The sequence below is a fragment of the Oryctolagus cuniculus genome, chromosome 9 (genome assembly GCF_964237555.1).
Source record: "Oryctolagus cuniculus chromosome 9, mOryCun1.1, whole genome shotgun sequence".
In the NCBI taxonomy this organism is placed as follows: Eukaryota; Metazoa; Chordata; class Mammalia; order Lagomorpha; family Leporidae; genus Oryctolagus; species Oryctolagus cuniculus.
The window spans coordinates 97,980,718-97,999,858 of record NC_091440.1 but is presented as its reverse complement, the minus strand read 5'-3'; the positions used below and the strand labels follow the sequence as shown (position 1 = coordinate 97,999,858).

The window sequence follows — 19,141 nt, the reverse complement described above, 5'->3', positions numbered from 1 at the left end:
TGGAGAAGCGCCTGCCAGAGGGGCACGGCCAGGCAATGAGGGAGACAGGGCGGAGGCCGCGGCAGCTCAGGTCCAGCTGAGAGGCGAGGGGCGCGGGGCTGCCCTCTGTGTGGGAGAGCACAGGCTGCGGGCCCTGGAGCTGGCTGAGGGCTGGCAGCCTTGCAGATAGCCACGGGGGCCTTCGGGGCAGGGGCAGGAAGACGGGCAGCCCAGGCTGAGGCATGGGCAGGGCGGGTGGGCAAGCTGGAGGGCTGGCAACTTGGCGTGTTTATCTGCAAGGCCAGAGCATGGGCGGTGGCGGCGGGAGGATGGGGGAGGGGACGGGGCTGGAATACCCACCCTGGGGGCTGGTCAGCTGCTGGGACAGGAAGCTCCTCCGTGTCAAGGTGCCTCCTCCAGACAGGGCTGTGTGGGGCGTGGGGGCCGTGGGGACAGAGAAGCTGAGCTGCCCGGGGTGGGAGGAGTGGCGGGGGACAGTCCTGCTGCTTCCTAGGGCTTAGGCTGGGAGGGCCAGGCTCCTCCCTCGGCCGTCTTAGTGGGGTCCCTCCAGCTTGTAGTGGGGGTTGGGAAAAGAGCAGCTATGTGAGTAGCTGGCGCACCCCCGCCCCAGGCCTGGCCTGAAAGGAGTACGGGTGGCGGTCATGGGGGTGAAGGGGATCCGCTGAGGTGGGGGTGTCCCGCGGGGGCTGGCTGCCACCATTCCCTCTCCCCAAATCCCTTCCATGTGGTCCGGGGATGGGCACCCTGTCCCTTCCAACATGGACATGCTGCAGATGGATCAGCGTTGTCTGGAAGCCCTAAGCCAGCCCCAGATGCACTTTGGCTCTTCTGCACACCTCCGGCCCCAGCTAGCTTTCCAGAAGCCCGGTCCTTCCCAGCTGCCCCCACTCGCACGTCCCGGCTTCCCCAAGACACATCCAAATGGGCAGGTCTGCCCCAGAACTGACTGCCTGGGGACTTGATTTGAGTGGTAACTCTCAGAGGGAGCCCAGATGAGGACAGAGCGACTTGGGGAGGGGATGGGGGTTCTCCGAGATAGCAAGCACTGGGGAGCACTGGGTGCTTTGCTGGGGAAGCAGGCGTGTGGGGGGTGTGGCCTTGGAGGCTTCACCGCCATGATGTCAGACTGGGAGCTGGGTCCCGGAGGGCAAGGGGCTGGGGAGTGGGGCCAGAGTGCTTGCAGCTTAACTGGGCACTGGAACAGTGGTGAGACCCATGCTAGCAGTAACTTTTAATTGTGTCTCTTGAAATTGGAAAAATGGTGAGTCGGGCTGGGGAGGCATTGATTAATACCTGAGAAGAGAAACAACACAGATGGTGAGAAGAGGGAGCAGCGGGGCACGGGATCACTCACCTGGGCGACCAGGCCTCCACTTACCTCCACCGGGCTCTCCACTGGCTTCTCCCCGATGGCCGCTTCCCTTTTGGCTTTGAATGCAAACAGCACAGGGGCTCATTCTCCACCGGTCCCAAGGAGCCCTGCCGCCTGCCCCTGCCCTGCCATGGCCACTGGCCGCCAGTGAGGGCGGCAAGACCTCCAGCATAGAGGCCCCTCTGTAGCTGTGCAGCCCTGGGTAGGATACTGCACTTCTCTGGTCCTCTGTAGACCAGAAGATCTACGGATCTTCTGGCATGGTTGAGTCCAATAAACCCCCCCACCAATATAGGCTGTGCAAGACTTGGGGGGCATGCATGGGGACCCTTCTTTATTCCTGTCCTTGTGACTTCCTGTGACCAAGCGGGGACCTGCACAGTAAGAGCTGATAACGGCTCTGCCAGGGCCTTCCGACTGGCCTGGAGAAGCAGCAGGGAGCCCGCAACCCCCAGGGGCTGAGCACTCTTTCTGGCTAAGTCAGTCCTGCCTTCTACCTCCTCCCCCAGCAAGCCCCTGGGGTTTCTCCATGCCTGACTTCCCCTCTCTGAGCTCGGCCACACGAGAGGCAGCCTGGCCATTGTTGGGGTCTGAGGCAAGCATCCCACTGTGGCGGTGACTGATGCACATGCAGGCCCTGGGGACAGGCGAGCCTGGTGTGGCTTTCCCCCGAAACAGGCTGGGGACGCTAGGAATGAGTCACGGCTGAGGATTGGCCCTGGGGTTCAGACGGTTGTGAATAGCAGAAGTTCCCCAGGTCCTGTGGCCTCATAGAAATCAAGGGGCCCACTGGCACCAGGCACAGTGGGGATGACGAACACTGGTGGCAGGTAAGATGCCCCCACACCAAGAATCCCCACCCAGCACAGAGGGCCACGGTCCTCCTTAGAAAATGGATCCTGGGTCCCAGCTGGTGTCACAAGTGTTTGAGCTGCTGTCCGTCCTATGCCTGGTGTCAGGGCCATCTGCTGAGAGCCCAGACCCTGTGGGAGCTCCTGGTGTTACTCAGCTGGAGCTGGGGTCTCGCAGCAGGCACTCAGCCGGGGCTGGCTGAATTGGCTGATGGTTCTAGATAGTTTTCTGGGGATGGGATTTAACTCTTACACCATCTCCTGCTTCTGATTCCTTTTTATCTGGGGCTGGTGAGACGTGGAGGTGGGTAAGGTTAGGAGCAGCAGGTGGAAAGGAGGGAGCTGGCTGGTCTGCAGAGTGTGGCCCAGGAAACACCAAGTGCCAAGCTGCCCTCCCTGGTCTGGAATGCTTCATTGCACCAACTGAACAGTGCCACTTGAGAAACTGAGTTTGGGGCTCATCTGCATTTGGGAGCAGGCTGCCCTGGGCCTGGGATTAGAGAGTGCTGATGGCGCATCTGGGAAGGGACTCCCAGGCCAGGGCAAACTTTCCAGGCCCTTCTGGCCACCCTGCTCTTGCCTGGGACTCGTGGCCTGACTCCTCCAGGGCAGATGCTGACATTCCACACGGGCTCTGCAATGCTGGTGTAGCTGGCAAAAGGCAGGCATTTCTCACACACCTTCCCCCTCTCTGCTACCCATGGAATTAAACAAAGGAAACCAAGGGGTGGGCATTTGGCCCTAGTGGCTAAGAGGCCAGTCACGACACCAAATCGGAGGACCTGGGTGCAGTTCCTGGCCCCTGGCTCCTGACTCCAGCATTCCTGCTCATGCTCGCCCTGGGAGGCAGGTGGCTAAGCCCAGGCCCCGAGTGCAGGCTCACCTGTAGGCGATCCTTGCTTCGACTGTGAGTCTGCCTGGGCTCCCCCGGACCTGAAGGAGAGCGTCTTTGTTCCTCGCTGCTTCTCCAGCTCCCCTGAGGAAGGGAGAGACCAGTGACCAGAGAGAGAAACCTGGAGCTCAGCCACCTCGAGGAGAGCAAGGAAGTAAGGCGAGAGCAGCAGAGGAGGCCGGGACCTCCCCCTGCAGTCCCCCCACCCCCAACTGTGGGCCACACGACACAAACCAGCATCTGACAGCAGTACTCGATAGTGCCCTTCTCGGAGCCTGTCCACGGGGACGATGCCCCTGCTGGGCCGTAGCAGGCGGGACGTCCTCGTTCTGACACGTCCTGCCTGCATGGTTTTGGGACATCCTGCCTTAGGGAAGCCTTGTGTGTGGCTAGCGCGCCACATCTGCCAGCTTCCAGGACAACGCACGAGGCACTTGGCACAGCAGCCTTCGTCACAGTGGGTGGCAGGCATCAGCCCGCAGTGTGGCGGCTGGCCTGAGCCCGCCCCAGCCAGCTGAGCAGCGCAGCCTCTTCCAGCTCTCCTAAGCAGGAGATCCAGAGGCCTGAGGGCATCTGTCTTGGTACGCAGCCCTGCTCCTCTCACTGGACTGCAAATTGGGTCATGTGTGTGCTTGCCGTGGCAAGAGCTGCCCTGTCACCGTCCGTGGGGACCTGACCATGGACACTAACCCCCTGACCATGGACACTCACCCCTGACCACAGACACTAACCCCCTGACCACAGACACTAACCCTCTGAACAGACACTAACCCTCTGAACAGACACTAACCCTCTGAACACAGACACTAACCCCGACCACGGACACTAACCCCCTGACCATGGACACTCACCCCCTGACCACAGACACTAACCCCCTGACCATGGACACTAACCCCCTGACCATGGACACTAACCCCCTGACCACGGACACTAACCCCCTGAACACGGACACTAACCCCGACCACAGACACTAACCCCCTGACCACGGACACTAACCTGACCATGGACACTAACCCCGACCACGGACACTAAACCCCTGACCATGGACACTAACCCCGACCACGGACACTAACCCCGACCACGGACACTAACCCCCTGACCACGGACACTAACCCCCTGACCATGGACACTAACCCTGACCACGGACACTAACCCCCTGACCACGGACACTAACCCCCTGACCACGGACACTAACCCTGACCACGGACACTAACCCCCTGAACACAGACACTAATCCCGGCCATGGACACTAACCCCATGACCACGGACACTAACCCCCTGACCACGGACACTAACCCCGACCACGGACACTAACCCCGACCACGGACACTAACCCCAACCACGGACACTAACCCCCTGACCACGGACACTAACCCCGACCATGGACACTAACCCCCTGACCATGGACACTAACCCTGACCATGGACACTAACCCTGACCACAGACAGTAACCCCTTGCTTCGGCTTCTCTTTTCCAGAAGACGTACTTCATGCTCCTTTTACTAAAGCTACTCTCCTGCCTGGGCTCTGTTTGCTGTCTCGAATCCAGGGACACTGAACTTCAAACCCCCAAACCAGCAGTTTGTCCTGATCATCCAAATCCCACCATCCATGACCCGAGACACCTGTACAGAACTGCGGGTTGACCCTCTCCCGGGGGTGCTCTCTGGCCTCCGGTGTCATAATTATAAGCAAGGAGCCCCGGGAACCTGGATGCAGATCTTGCTTTGTTATGGCTGTGTGAACTGGGACAATCTCCTTCAGCCCTGTTAGCCTCCATTTCCTTGTATCTAATCTGGGGAATCCTACCTCCCACTCAGAAAAAGTTGTACCAATGAAACAATGGACTCAGCAAGCAGCCCAGGCTCTGGCATGCAGTAGGTGCTCAGCGAACAGGCAGCTGCCATAGGTTTTCAATCTCTGACCTCCTGGGCCAGCCCTCATGGCTGGTCAGCCGTGCCCGCCCCTTCTCTCCATCTGAAGGCTGAGAGTCAAGTGCAAGTCCACCTCCCTGCTCCCCGCCCTCCAGGCGTCAGGAAAGGGGTCCACCTCGGGACCTAGTGGGTTCATTGGCAGCTGCTCCCCCGGTACATGCTTGGGAGAGGGCACATGTGCTGTTTTGGGGGCTGGCAGGGGTGGGGAGGCTGCCTCTTGCTGCAATGCTGGGACCAGGCCAGGTACTGGGGCACCCCAGGGCAGTAGGAGAGCCATCGGTGACATTTTGACGACAAGAGAAGTGAAGTCAATTTCAAGGTGGGTCTTTGAGAAGCAGGCCCCCGTGGGTATTGAGACCAGCCCTTGAGAACATTCTGTTCCACCCCAGGAAGCAGGGAAGCCGACAAGCTGCAGGGTAGGGTGGGAAATGAGGCCCCCCTTCCCGGAGCCCTGCGGTCTCGCTCGCTGGTTTCTGGTTAGCTGAATCGGGTCGTGTTCTCAGGGCATTAGACCGCAGGTCTCTTACTCACAGAGCCACACAATAGGAGCCTTGGGAGCAGACGGAAATGCACATGCCAGCCCTCCACTTCCTTTTTTTTTTTTTTTTTTCCTTTTTTAGATTTTATTTATTTGTTTGAGAGGCAGAGTTACAGAGAGAGGGAGAGATAGACAGAAAGGTCTTCCATCTGCTGGTTTAACTCCCCAGATGGCCACAATGGCTGGAGCTGGGCCAATCCAAAGCCAGGAGCCAGGAGTTTCTCCCGGGTCTCCCATGCGGGTGCAGGGGCCCTAGCACTTGGGCCATCCTCTACTGCTTTCCCAGCCATAGCAGGGAGCTGGATCAGAGAGAAGCAGCCGGGACGTGAATCATTGCCCATATGGGATGCCGGTGCCACAGGCAGAAGCTTAACCTACTATACCACAGCACTGGTCCTGTCCCTCCACTTCTGATAAGAAGTTCGTGGATTGTGGCGTAGTGGCCCCTGCACCCATGTGAGAGACCAGAAGAAGGTCCTGGCTCCTGGCTTCAGCCTGGCCCGGCCCTGGCTGTTATGGCCATTTGGGGAAGTGAACCAGCAGATGAAAGCTGTCTCTGCTTCCCTTTCCCTCTTTCTCCCTCTAACTTTGCCTTTCAAATAGATCTTTAATAAACAAACCAAAAAAGATAAAATAGTGGGAAACTGGGTTTCAAAGAAAGTTTCTTTTTCCCATGACCTTTGGGAAGACTTGGGTGTGTGCACCACCTGGACACCTGCTATGCACGCAGAGCATGTGCAGACGGCCACAGGCTGTGGGCCCACGCTGCTCACGTCTTAAGCCAAGGCCTGGCGAGATGAAGAGACCTGTGGATTTACTAAAGTGCCCGTGCTGGACTACTGGAGAAACTAGGTATCCCTTAGAGGAACAGGGACATGGTGCCAAGAAGGAATAGTAAGAAAAGCAGCCTGGCCTCTGGGAATAGAGGGTGTTGTAAGAAAATAAGGAGGGGTCTTGAGGAACAAGGATTAAGACAGGAACCCGGCCCGATGCTGGGCGGCCCTGGCACTGACCCAGGGGCAAGGCCGAGCCCCCGGAACCCCTTGGGTCTGCCTGGTCAGCTTCTTTGATCTCGGATCCAAGGGCCAGGAAGCTATACACGGTGTGTCCCGCCCGCCCGCTAGGCCTGGGAGAGCGGAGGCTTAGAGAGGGCAGAAGCCTCCGCAGGCTGCCCCCCAGCGTCAGAGCTGTGTCTGCCCACAGAGCCACCCCTCCTCCATGCCGACTGTTGAGGGAGCCCGGGGCACCCGGTCCTTACACTCTATCCGGACCTGCTCCAGCTCCGTCACCTCGGCAATGGACTCCTTCAGGTCCTCCACGAACTTCTGCATCTCGTCGGAGCCCAGGGCACAGAAATGCAGCACCTGCTTCTTCTCAGAGCCGGACAGCGGGGTCACCAGTGTGATGCCGTGAGAGTAATCTGGAAGTCAGACCCCCGTGCCCAGTGGTCCGTGAGTGGCAGCAGCGGCAGAGGAGAGGGGGCGGGTTCGGGGCACGTGCCCTCCTGCCCCATACCGCCCAGCCTCCCCCAAGCCACGCTGTGCGGAGTCTCTGGTGTCACTCATTCATCGTCAAGGACTCACACTCGTTCTCGAAGAGGTGGAACTGCATGCCCAGCAGGCCGACCGACTTGCAGAAGGTGTAGGTGGAGGAGCTCTTCTTCTTCGGGCAGAGTTTGAGAATCTGTCCAAGAGACGGCCACAGGCTAACAGGTGCACGCTCGTGTCAACACGCGTGTGCACACATGCATGCCTGGACCCTGAGGACATTCAGGAACACACAACGGTGCACACACACACAACCCTCAGATCTCAGATACATCCTTTTGCACACACATACATGAAGGTACTTCAAACAGTTCATGGGAAAATGGAATGAAAAGATGACGTGTTGAAACCATGCATAGCTTCTTCACATTCCCATAAACTTCCTGAAGATGCCTCATACTCATGATTGAATTTTTTTGGTACAAACATAAGCTTACATTTCAATCTCATTTACCAGGAATGTTTTAAAGTGGTTTTGTACCTATGCAGAGACGCACATACTCTGGATCAAAATCCTTGTCTTCACTGTTGTGACTCTCTGGCGAGCGAATCCACACTTCTTGATCCACTGCCTATCTTACTCTGGGCTTTCTGCTTGAGCCACACTGTCCCCCATCCGGCCACACTCAGCCCCCACCACAGGCCCTTTGCACATGCTCTCCCCTTCCCGCAACTCTCCCTGTAACTTCTGCACAGCTGTACTGCTGTCATTACTTACGTCTTAACTCAAATGCTCCATCCTTAGGGATGCCCTCCTGGACCCTCCACCTTAACCTTGTCCCTGGCCTATTATCCTGGGACCTTCTCCCCACTGGAGAGTACCTTGCTTATTTGTATTCTTTGTTTGATTCTATGTCCCCCCCCGCTGCAGTGAAAGCTCAATACAGAAATACTGCTTCTTTGTGAGCTGGGCTTTGGGGATGCCGGAGAACAACCGGACAGAGGGGCTCTGCCCCCAAGGTGCTTCTGCGATGATGGACAGGGACAGCCAAGGTGGAAACCAACCCACTGACCATGAAGCTGCTTAGCAAAGAAACAGAGCCAAGAAAGGGATAACATGGGCTGCCCCGAAACCGCGCAGGGACTCAAAGGAAGTGACACAGGGTCAGGAGGAGAAAGCCACCGCCCAGGCGCCCTTGCTCAGCGGGCAGGGAGGGCTCCTGTGGGAGGGAGGTGACACGTGATGGAGACCTGCACGAAGCAGGGAGGAGACCATGCAGTGGCCAGGTCAGGCCAAGGCCCACAGAAGCTGCTCGGGAACAAAGAGCTGCAGGAGCAAGGACCTGGCCGGCGGGAGGCCTGGTCCCTGGGAGGAAGTTCCGGGAGCAGGGCAGTGTGGGGAGAGACTGGGCTTGGTCTGCGGCAGGCGGCAGGCAGGCAGCATCAGGCGCAGAGCTCTGCGTAAGGCAGCCCACAGCGGCGGGGAGGCCAAGTGGAGGCTTCTGTGGGAAGACTGGAGTGCAGCAGGCAAGGCAGGGAGAGGCAATGGGGCCAGGGGACCCCAGGGCTCCTCGACAGAGGAACCCTGCACGGCCCTGGTTCCCAGCATTCAGAACAAGGGCGGGCCCCCGGTGACCCAGGGAAGCTGTGTGTGGAGTGGATGTCTGTTCTCAGGAGCACGTGCACATATGCACGCACACACACACGTGTGCACACATGCATACCATGAGCACACACACGTGCACACATGTGGGTGCTAACACCCTCAGCATCTCCCCAGGCCCAGGGACAGTGCCTGCTCACTGGTGCCCTCTGTCCCTGCTAGGCCGTGCGACGTGAAGCTCACCGCTGTGCCCTGCCGGCCTCGGGAGGTGCAGATGGCCTGGGCTTAGCTCATGTCCACCTTGACTGCAGCCATGAGCAGGCGATTGACGGTGCCTGCACCTTGGTTTCATGATGTGGAAAACCTGAGCCTTATTACCCCTGTAGTGTGCAGGTGCATGCGACAGCGGCCTCCCTGTCACTGCGCGGGGAGTGCTCCTGGCTGAGGTCTCCGGCGCCCCTGCCCGTCCACCATGGGGTCCCAGGGAGCCAGCCAGGGTGCTCACCACCAGCAGGTCGTTGAAGAGGAACACCTCCCTTTGATGCGCTGCCTGCTTCTGCAGCTTGTTCACGTCAGTCACCTCGAAGAGCCGGCTGCAGCAGACCAGGCGGCGGTGCGGCACAGACAGCACCTGGGACGGAGGTGGTGCTCAGCCTGCGGCCCCGCCGGTGCAGCCGGGAGAGGGGCTAGGACAACAGGTCTGCTGCAGGGCCTGACCCGGACTTCCTCCCCTTCCCCCAACCCTGCACCCCTATCCAGGGCTCGGTCCCCTTCAATGGGAGCAAGGAGAGCAAGACCAGAACAGGAGTGGTTCATTATGCTGGAGGCCATGGAGAGACGAAGGTTTTGAGATGGAAATCAAAAGTAATTTCGGGGGCTGGGTGATGCTTGCATTCTGTATCTGAGTGCCTCGTTTGAGTCCCATCCCTGCACTTGGGATCCAGCTCCCTGCTAATGTGCACCCTGGGCGGAAGCCGATGGTGACTCAAGTGCTCGCGTCCCCACAGTCTGCATGAGAGACCTGGATTAGGTTCAGCTTGGCCATTTGGGGCGTGAACCGGTGTATGGTAGATCTCTGTCTGACTGTCTCTCTGTCTTTCGAATAAAAATGAAAATTAATAAATTAAAAAAATTAGTTTCAGGACAATTAAATCCAGCCACTGGGGGTGGGTATTTGGCCTAGAGGTTGTGTTACTGATTAAGATGCCTACAGGGGCTGGCGTGTGGCTCAGCAGGTTAAAGCCCTGGCCTGAGGTGCTGGCATTCCCTATGGATGCTGGTTCTAGTCCTGGCTGCTCCTCTTCCGTTCCAGCTCTCTGCTATGGCCTAGGAAAGCAGTGGAGGATGGCCCAAGTGCTTGGGCCCCTGCCCATGTGGGAGACCTGGAGGAAGCTCCTGGCTCCTGGCTTCAGATCGGCGCAGTTCTGGTCATTGTGGCCATCTGGGGAGTGAACCATCAGATGGACGACCTCTCTCTCTGTCTCTACATCTCTCTGTAACTCTGTCTTTCAAATAAATAAAATAAATCTTAAAAAAAAAAAGGATGCCTAGAACCCAGAGCACCTGGGTTCAATACCCTGCGCCAGCTCTCCTCACTCCAATTTCCTGTTAATGTGGGCCCTGGGAGGCAGTAGTGGTGGTGCAAGTAGCCGGGTCTTTGTCATGGGAAAGCCGGATGGAGTCTCTGCTCCTGGTTTCAGCCTGGCCCAACCACGGTCATTGTGGGCATTTGGGGAGTGAACAGTGGAAGGGAGCTTGCTCTCTCTCTCTCTCTCTCTCTCTTGCCTCTGTTTATCAGTCCTCCTCTCTCTTTCTCTCTCTGCCTGTCAAATAATAAACTTATTAAAAAAGAAATCCAGCCATTATTAACCTTTCCCAGTCCATGACCTTGAGGGTGTCCCCATGTCCTGGGCTGGGGCCTGCACCTTTGACACCTCCCCTCTCACCACTGCATACCGAAATGCAAGGGTGCAGGAGCAGGGGAGGGGGAACTGCTCCAGTGTGTAAGTAAAGCCAGTCGCCAGCAAAGTGGACAGATGCGAGGACCTCAGGACAAGGGCTGTAGGGCGAAGCGTCCACTCCTGCGCAGGCTGGGCAGATGCACCAGTGTAGGACCTTAAGGGGCTCCCAGAGTCTCCCTGAGCCAGCGCCACCTCCTTTGCTTGTGTGGGGTGATGCACCTGTGCTGATGGCTAAGCAGTGTCGCATCCTGCAGAGGACGCTCGCTCTCAAAGTCCCTGCACACCTGCTGTGTGTCGCCTGTCACAGCTCACAGGGCAGGTGGTGGTGAGACACCAGGTCTGGAGCCCACTGCCAGGCCCTGCTCAGCAGGACCACCTGGGATTGCTTGGTATCCACCCCCTCCTGGGACAGGGTCCACAACCTCCCCATCTGGACACCCAGAGGCCTTGGCCCTAGGCTGTGGGCAGTCCTTTTGACATCTCCCCTGTCTCGGCTGCTGCAGTATCTGGTGGCTAAGAGGAAACACGGAAATTTGGCCTGGGAGAAAGGTGGCAGAGCCTGGCCACAGTAGGCACTTGGTAACTGCCAAGTGCATGAGTAACAGAAGGAGACGGAAGGAGACACCGGGAGGAAAGAAAGGGGAGGAGGTGGGAGGGGCTTGGCAGGAAGCTGGCCCCCCAGGGACACTGCTGGGCAACGGGCACTCACTGTCTTCATGCCCACGATGGACTTCTCCACCTTGGTGACATATGTGACGTGGTCCTCATTGGACTTGAGCTCCTTCTGCTGTATCCTTTCGTAGATGCCCACCACCAGCTCCCTGGGGATGTCAGCACCATCATCAACACCTGCCAACACAGAGGGGGCAGGCAGAGGACGGGGAGGGGACGAGGGTCAGAGCCCCGCCAGCCCTATCAGACAGAATCCCCCAGAGGGCAGCCTTGACTTTGCCATACCCCTGTTCCAAAGCCTCCCATGGTTGGCTCGCCATACCCATTCAAATAAGGACAACTCCCAAACTCCCACAGTGCGGCCCAACCTGTATCTCCTGCCTCCTCTCCTGACGTTCCCCAGCTGGAGCCTGCGGCCCGAATCTCCCAGGACTCTGTCTTGCCCGTCAGCCACGGTGCCCCGGTCTCCTGCCCAGCGTCTTTGCTTCTGCAGTTCTGTCGCCTCCCGCGCTGTGGTCTTTACCTCCCCCTGCGTTGCCACGTGAGCCTCCTGACGGTGTTCTGTGTGCTTTGCTTTGGCTTTTCCCCTTCCAGGGCCCTCCCCTCCCCTTCCCTGCAGCAGGAGCACGGGGTGAGGGGGCGAGGGATTCACTGAGGAGCAGGACAGGGCAGACTCTCTGCTCCACGCCCACTTCCTAGGAATGCTAACACTCTAGCAACAGAGGTCTCCAGAAAGCTCATAGGGAGTGCGTATTATGAAGAGGTCTATGCACACATTTAAACATTTTTTTGCACCAACATACACATTATGAAATATCAATGCACGCTTTCAAATATCAATGCATGCTTTCCCCCACCCAAAATAAACATCCTTGAATTCCATTTTGTCCGTGAACTTTGTGATGTACCCTCCTGCGGCAATATAGAAATATATATTCTTTGGAGATTAAAAAACAGAGGCAATAAAATATTTCTTCCTTTTGCTTTTCCAAATCTTTCCTCAATGATTAACATTCTTTTGTAAGATGAAACAATTAAAAATATATCAGCTTGGGTACATGCCCCCAGAGGCCTTCTCCCAACTCTGGGGAGGACCCGCTGCCTTCTATGCAGAACTCCCTGGCTTGGCCCTGGGGCTTCCAGGTCGGATCTAGGTTCAGCTCAGGCCAAGGGCCTGGGGGCTTCCAATGAGAAAGAGCAGGGAGAAGGAGTGGCCACTCAGAGGCTCCCAGGTCAGCAGAGCAGCAGGCATAGCCCTGGTGGGAGGTGTTTCTTGGAATGGCAGAAACCCGCACAGACAAAGAGAACAGCACGAGAGACAGTAGCACCGTGGGACCGGGAAGTGCGTGTGAGTGTGTGTGGAAGCGCAATCGGAGGCACCTGGAACCCAGGCCAGTGCTCAGCATGATACAGAGACAGCTAGAGGGGGCAGTGCGGATGCCTGAATGTGGAGGTAAAATAGGAAAGCAGATGGAAAATCAGAGGAAAAAAACCCATGGAGACTTCCCTATCCCCTCCTCTGTGGATGAACCAGGGACTCTGGACTGGGGACTCTAAGCCCAGACAAGGGCGGGGGGTACCTGTGCTGCAAAGTGGGGGTGAAGTCAGCATCTATGCATTAAGAGACTCCCCGAGTCTGTCTCCCACAAAGATCCGCAGAAAGCTGGCAGCTGCAATCAGACTGTCTGGGCGACAGCCTGCATGTGATTCTTCCCAGGCATCATTAAGCACAAGAAGGAGCTGGCGCTGTGGCGTAGCCGATAAAGCCTCCACCCGTAACGCCGGCATCCCATATGGGCACCGATTCAAGTCCTGGCTGCTCCACTCCCAATCCAGCTCCCTGCTAATGCACGTGGCAAAGCAGTGGAGAATGGCCTAAGTGCTTGGGTCCTTGCCACCTATATAGGAGACTAGGAAGAAGCTCCTGGCTCCTGGCTTTGGCCTGGCTCAGATCTGACTATTGCGGCCATTTGGGGAATGCACCAGTAGATGGAAGATCTTTCTCTGTTGCTCTCTGTAACTCTTTCAAATAAACAAATAAATAATACTTTTTTTTTTTTTAAAGATAAGCACAGGAAGGAATACCTAAAGACATTGTAGCCAGGGCTCCGAGCAAAACAGCCCGACCACAAGCCTCTAGCAAAACAGCCCGACCACAAGCCTCTCATGCAAAGCTTGGCAATCAGCAGCTGTCATCCGAGCTCACAGCATCTCTAGCCACGCACTCTTAAATACTCATGGGCAAGCACATCTCAGCAACTGTATTCAGGTCAGTAACATGGAGAGGAAGAGACACGTAGGCAAGGAGGAAGGAACTGCAACAGATATAAGCATCATCATCTCTTCAAACAGACAGGAGATATTGCATCTATGCAACAAGACTCAAATACCACAGAGGAGACACTGAGAGAACAAGACGAGCCCCTGAAGACAAGAATTCGAAGGTGGGAATGAAAACCGTGGGAGGACAGACCTTGGAAGACAAGCCTGAGGGGCATCGTCCAGAAAGGCAAGCAAGGGAGCGAAGATGGCCCAGAGAAAACTCAAAAAACTGGAACTCAAAGCCAGGAGCTCCACTGCAATGCAGGGAAAGCCACCACCTGCAATGCCGGCACCCCATACGGTCACAGGTTCAAGTCTCCACTGCTCCACTTCCAATCCGGCCCCCTCCTTGCTAATGGCCTGGGAAAAGCAGCAGCAGATGACCCACATCCTTGGGCCCCTGCTACCCACTTGGGAGACCCAGATGAAGCTCCTGGCTTCGACCTGGCCCAGCCCTAGGGAATGAACTAGTAGCTTGAAGATCTCTCCTCCGTCTGCCTTTCTCTTTCTCTCTGTAGCTCTGAATTCAAATAAATAAATAAATCTTTAAGCAGATAAAAACAACTAGGCACTCCAACATTGGAATATTAGCAGCTCAAAAGAGAGAGTACAGAGAAAATGGGGAGAGGGCGATTTCAAATATAATCTCTAAGGGCCAACACTGTGGTGCGGCAGGTTAATGCCCTGGCCTGAAGCGCCAGCATCCCATATTGGCACCGGTTTGAGACCCGGCTGCTCCTCTTTCCCTCTGCTATGGCCTGGGAAAGCAGTAGAAGATGGCCCAAGTCCCTGGGTCCCTGCACCCGCGTGGGAGACCTGGAAGAAGCTCCTGGCTCTTAGCTTCAGATCAGCACAGCTCCGGCCATTGTGGCCAATTGGGGAGTGAACCAGCGGATGGAAGACCTCTCTCTCTCTCTCTCTCTCTCTCTCTCTCTCTGCCTCTCCTCTCTCTGTGTAACTCTTTCAAAAAGAAATAGAATCTCTGAGAAAGCTCGCACAATCGGAGCACTTGCCTCTACACTGAAAGGACCACCCTAGCACAGAGACAGTGAACGGGAGAAGAGCCGCGCCAAGGCACACATTCGTGGGAACTCAGAACACGAAGGCAAACAGAAGAACCTACGTGTTTTCAGAGACAGAAAGAAACACAACCCACGAAAGGCCAGGAATTGGCCGTGGCAGAGCAGGAAACCCATCGCAGCAAGGCCTTCGACTCTTGTTTCCATGGTTCGAACCCGGAGTTCCACTCCCAGCAAACTCCCAGTCAGGGGTGAAGACAGGAAGACAGATCACAAGGCACAAGTTCTCAGTTTACCTCTGATGTGCCTTTTCCCCTGGAAGGAAACCCAAAATGGGGGAATCTGTGGAACCCAGGAACCAGGAATCCACTCCAAGAGCAAGGTGAAGGAGACCCCAGCATGACGGCTGCTGTGCTATGAGTCGGTCTTTGCCAATTCAGGGCTTTGGGGCCTAAACACTCACGTAAATGATCTAAGAGGGTGGAGACATCATCCAATCATGGTGTTCCAGGGTGGCCCCCGCACTTGAATGCTGGTGGTTTTATAAGAGACTTCGCAGACACAGGCAGGTGAGCCCCCGTCTCCGGACTCAGCCAGCCACAGCATCATCAGCGGCTGCTGAGCCAATGGGGCTGCCCCATTTTGGGCTGTGAAGTTCCAGAACCAGGAGCCCAAATCCACCTCTCTCCTTCATGCAGTTAGGCTGCCTGAGAATTCCAGAGATACAGAAGATGTTGACGGATGCAGCAGCTGTGTGGCTGGTCCAGTAACGGGTGCAGACAGAGCTCTGGGAACCCCTGCACGATGTGCGAGGACCAAATAGATTGAGAGAAAGTTGACACTTGAGGTGAGAAGTGCGGGGCTAAATTAGTGGCTGGCACATTGAAAGCCAGGCAAATGGAAGAAGAGCACAAACATTAGCCCCAAGAGACACAGGAGCAGAAAGAACTGTAAGCTCCTGTAAGCTCAGGGCTCAGCTCTGCATGGGCTTACCTGGCTCTCGTAACACAAGCACTGATCTTAGCACATGGCTGGGGGAAGTATAGGAGAGAGAGCTAAAGATTTATATTCTAGGTAACGGTGAAAATCAAAAAACCTAACAAGAGCAGCATCTAACAGGGGAAACCAGACCCCTGAGTGTGTGTCCTAGATGTGAAGTTCAAGGGCCAGCAAAACTAATCAGCAGTGACGAAAGCAAAATAGTTGCTACCCCTGGGCCAAGGTGTTGAATGGGATGGGACAGAGTGTTCTGGGTGATGGAAATGACCCATGCCTGGTGCGTAGGTCTGAACCAACGCACGTGTCCATCAAGCTCTTAAGCTTCCTATGTACTTTATATGGTAGAATAGGGCTTCATAAAGTTCGTCAGAGATGTAACGAACAGATACATTTATTTTCTGTGAAGAATTGTGAAAGATCTGCCTATCTAGGGGTCTTCAAAAAGTTCGTGGACAAGGGTTGTCATCGTGGCACGGCAGGGTAAGCCACGGCTCCAGATGCAGGCATCCAGTCTCAGGGTGCCGGTTCGAGTCCTGGTTGCTCTGTTTCTGATCAGCTCTCTACTAATGCAGCTGGGATAACAGCACATGACGGCCTGAGTACTTGGGCCCCTGCCACCCACGTGGGAGACCCAGATGGAGTTCCTAGCTTCAGGGTTCATCCTAGCCCAGTCCTGGTTGTTGCAGTCATCTGGAGAGTGAACCAGCAGATAGAAGATTTCTCTTTTTCTTTCTCTGTCTGCCTTTTAAAAATCAGTTTTTTTTTTAAAAAGTTCATGAAACACACATACATAATGACTTCAAAATATTTTTGCACCAAAACTGACTTACCTTTCAATTCAATTTTTGCACAAACTTTTTTCATGTGTGAATTAAAAAAAGACTCATTTATTTATTTATTTGAAAGTAACAGTTTCAGAGATAGAAGGAGAGACAGAAAGAGAGATCTTCCATTCGCTGGTTTGCTCCCCAGATAGTCACAATGGCTAGGACTGGTCCAGGCCAAAGCCAGGAGCCAGGAGCCAGGAGCTTCTTTCAGATCTTCCACCCAGGTGGCTGAGGCCGAAGCAGTTGGGCCATCCTCCACTGCTTTTCCCAGGCCATTAGCAGAGAGTTGGACAGGAAGCAAAGCAGCCTGGACATGAACCAGTGCCCATATGGGATGCTGGGGTTGCAGGTGGTGGCTTTACTGCTACGCCACAATGCTGGTTCCATCACAGACTTTTTTGAAATATCATCGTGTGTATTCTATTCCAACAAGCAAAAGCGAGAGAGGATGGAAAGCAACAGAAGCACGTTATTATGAATCAGAAGAAATGAAGTAAATAGCTGAAAAGGTTGAAACTGGTGGTCCTCTAGTGGTAGAGGCCTTCCCAAGGTCAGAAAAAAGAAAAAAAAGAAACTTACCCTGGGAATGGAATGTGGGCAGCATCGGCTTGCCTATCAATGCAGCAACTGTGGCTATCATCTGCTTCTATGTAACCATGTCGGCTTCTGCATGCTAGTACTGGCAAGGCCATTAACCCTTTTACCCTTGCCAGACAGCGTGCAGCTCAGTACATGAGTGAAAGAAACACCATCAGTAACTATGGACACCTGCCCAGCAGTGTATCAATCCTGTGGCCTCCATGTAGCATTAGAATACCTAATCACACCTAAGCAGAAAGCCATATAAGGAGACAAAGAGGCTTAAACCATAGATAAGGAGCACCCTTCTTTGTTGGGTGCTGGCTTTTTGGATGTGAACCCAACTGGCCTTATGCTGGCATAATGATACAAGACTGCGTCTTGGCCTTGGTGTCTGGTCTTTGTTCACGAATCCCACTGCATTTTTTTTTTTTTTTTTTTTTTTTTTTTTTTTTTTTTTACAGGCAGAGTGGATAGTGAGAGAGAGAGAGAGAGACAGAGAAAGGTCTTCCTTTGCCATTGGTACACCCTCCAATGGCCGCCGTGGCCGGCGTGCTGCGGCCGGTGCACCACGCTGATCCAAAGGCAGGAGCCAGGTGCTTCTCCTGGTCTCCCATGGGGTGCAGGGCCCAAGCACTTGGGCCAACCTCCACTGCACTCCCGGGCCACAGCAGAGAGCTGGCCTGGAAGAGGGGCAACCAGGACAGAATCTGGCGCCCCGACCAGGACTAGAACCCGGTGTGCCGGTGCCGCAAGGTGGAGGATTAGCCTAGTGAGCCGTGGCGCCGGCCCCACTGCACTCTTAAGAGTGGACAGAGGGCCAGGCCCTGACTTTTCTGTAGTAAGCCTGTGGACTGATTTCACTTTATTAAATGATGTGCACGTATGTTTTTAATTTTTTAAATGCCAAAACTCAATGGTGCACATATCTCACTCTGTGGGTTTTGACTGGATCCCTACCAGGGCTGCAAGGTATACATCACAAACGACTGGGCAGGCAGAGGCTGACTGACGGGCAGGCAGAGGCTGACTGACGCGCAGCCCTGAAGCACCTGCTCCTGGCTCCTCCCTCACAGGTTGTGTGGTGGGAAGGCCTGGAGTCACCCAGCCACCACTCTGGCCCAAGGGCCTGGAGAGCAGTCCAGGGAAGATGTCCCACTCAGCAGTGCCCAAGACCCCTGATGCTTTGAGCAGGGCAGTGGCAGTGGGCCCAGATGCCTGGCACACACACAGCTTTCTCAGCCTGCCAGTGGGGGACCAGGCCCCGGGAGCAGGTGAGGAGCAGCCCCGGGGGCCCCGACTCACAGCTCTGGGCCTCGGCGGGTGCAGCCTCACCTCGCAGGTTGCGGATGAAGTCCTCCAGCATCATCTTGCGGTCGGGCTTGATGTTGGGGCTGTACATGTCGGTGTTGAGGAGGATGATGGCAAAGGCCAGGATGAAGATGGTGTCGGGGTTGTGGAACTGCTGCACCACCTCGGGGTTGCACATGCAGTAGCGCTGGCTGCGGGGACACATGTGGAGTGGACAGTGAGCCCTCGCCCCGGCCTGGCCCCACAGTGCGGCAACAGAGGATGGTGGAGGGGGCAGCCTAGCTCCCTGCTCCCTACACCAGTCCTCTGCCCACCAGGACCTCGTCTTGCACAGCTGCTCAATACAGATGTGCTTAGCGAGAGACAAGGGAGGGTGTCCTGTCCCACTGGGGCTTCTCCCCAGCACCCCTCCTGGCTTGCGGCTCGCAGTGGGGCCAGCGGACGGTCCTACCTGAAGGCCTCGATGAGCCGCTCCACCTTCTGGGCCTCTCCTTGCACGCGGATGTGAGCCTGGAACTTGCGCAGGGCCTCGTCCAGCTCCATGCTGGAGAAGTCCATCTCGTCCACCACGCAGCTGGGGGCGGGAAGGAGGAGGGGCCGTGAGGGAGCAGCTACGCCTGCTGGGGCTGAGGAGCAAGGCACAGCACCGCCCCCTTCCCACCCCACTGGCTGCAGGTCTGGGGAAGTCTCTTTCCGTAACCTAAGGGGATGTCTTTGGCCATCTAACACCGCACCCTGGCAGCATTCACAGCTGAGGCCATGGAGCTAGGGGGA

At 56.0% G+C, this 19,141-nt stretch overlaps 1 protein-coding gene across 5 annotated transcripts in view; it reads right to left on the bottom strand.

Annotated features, from left to right (window-relative positions):
- Positions 1-19,141, bottom strand: part of IQSEC3 (IQ motif and Sec7 domain ArfGEF 3) — a 105,140-nt gene that overhangs the window by 5,043 nt on the left and 80,956 nt on the right. For 3 of the 5 annotated variants that reach the window (XM_002712787.5, XM_008259870.4, XM_051850099.2), the window contains 8 exons: positions 18,819-18,941; positions 18,392-18,558; positions 11,348-11,487; positions 9,183-9,308; positions 7,171-7,270; positions 6,846-7,007; positions 3,107-3,199; positions 1,379-1,428 (listed from right to left, as the gene is read on the bottom strand). In XM_002712787.5, coding sequence (XP_002712833.3) covers positions 1,379-1,428; positions 3,107-3,199; positions 6,846-7,007; positions 7,171-7,270; positions 9,183-9,308; positions 11,348-11,487; positions 18,392-18,558; positions 18,819-18,941 — 961 coding nt within the window. Of the gene's footprint in view, positions 1-339; positions 1,294-1,378; positions 1,429-3,106; positions 3,200-6,845; positions 7,008-7,170; positions 7,271-9,182; positions 9,309-11,347; positions 11,488-18,391; positions 18,559-18,818; positions 18,942-19,141 lie in introns of all 5 variants that reach the window. The other 2 variants (XR_007921003.2, XR_007921002.2) reach the window with 1 other exon arrangement.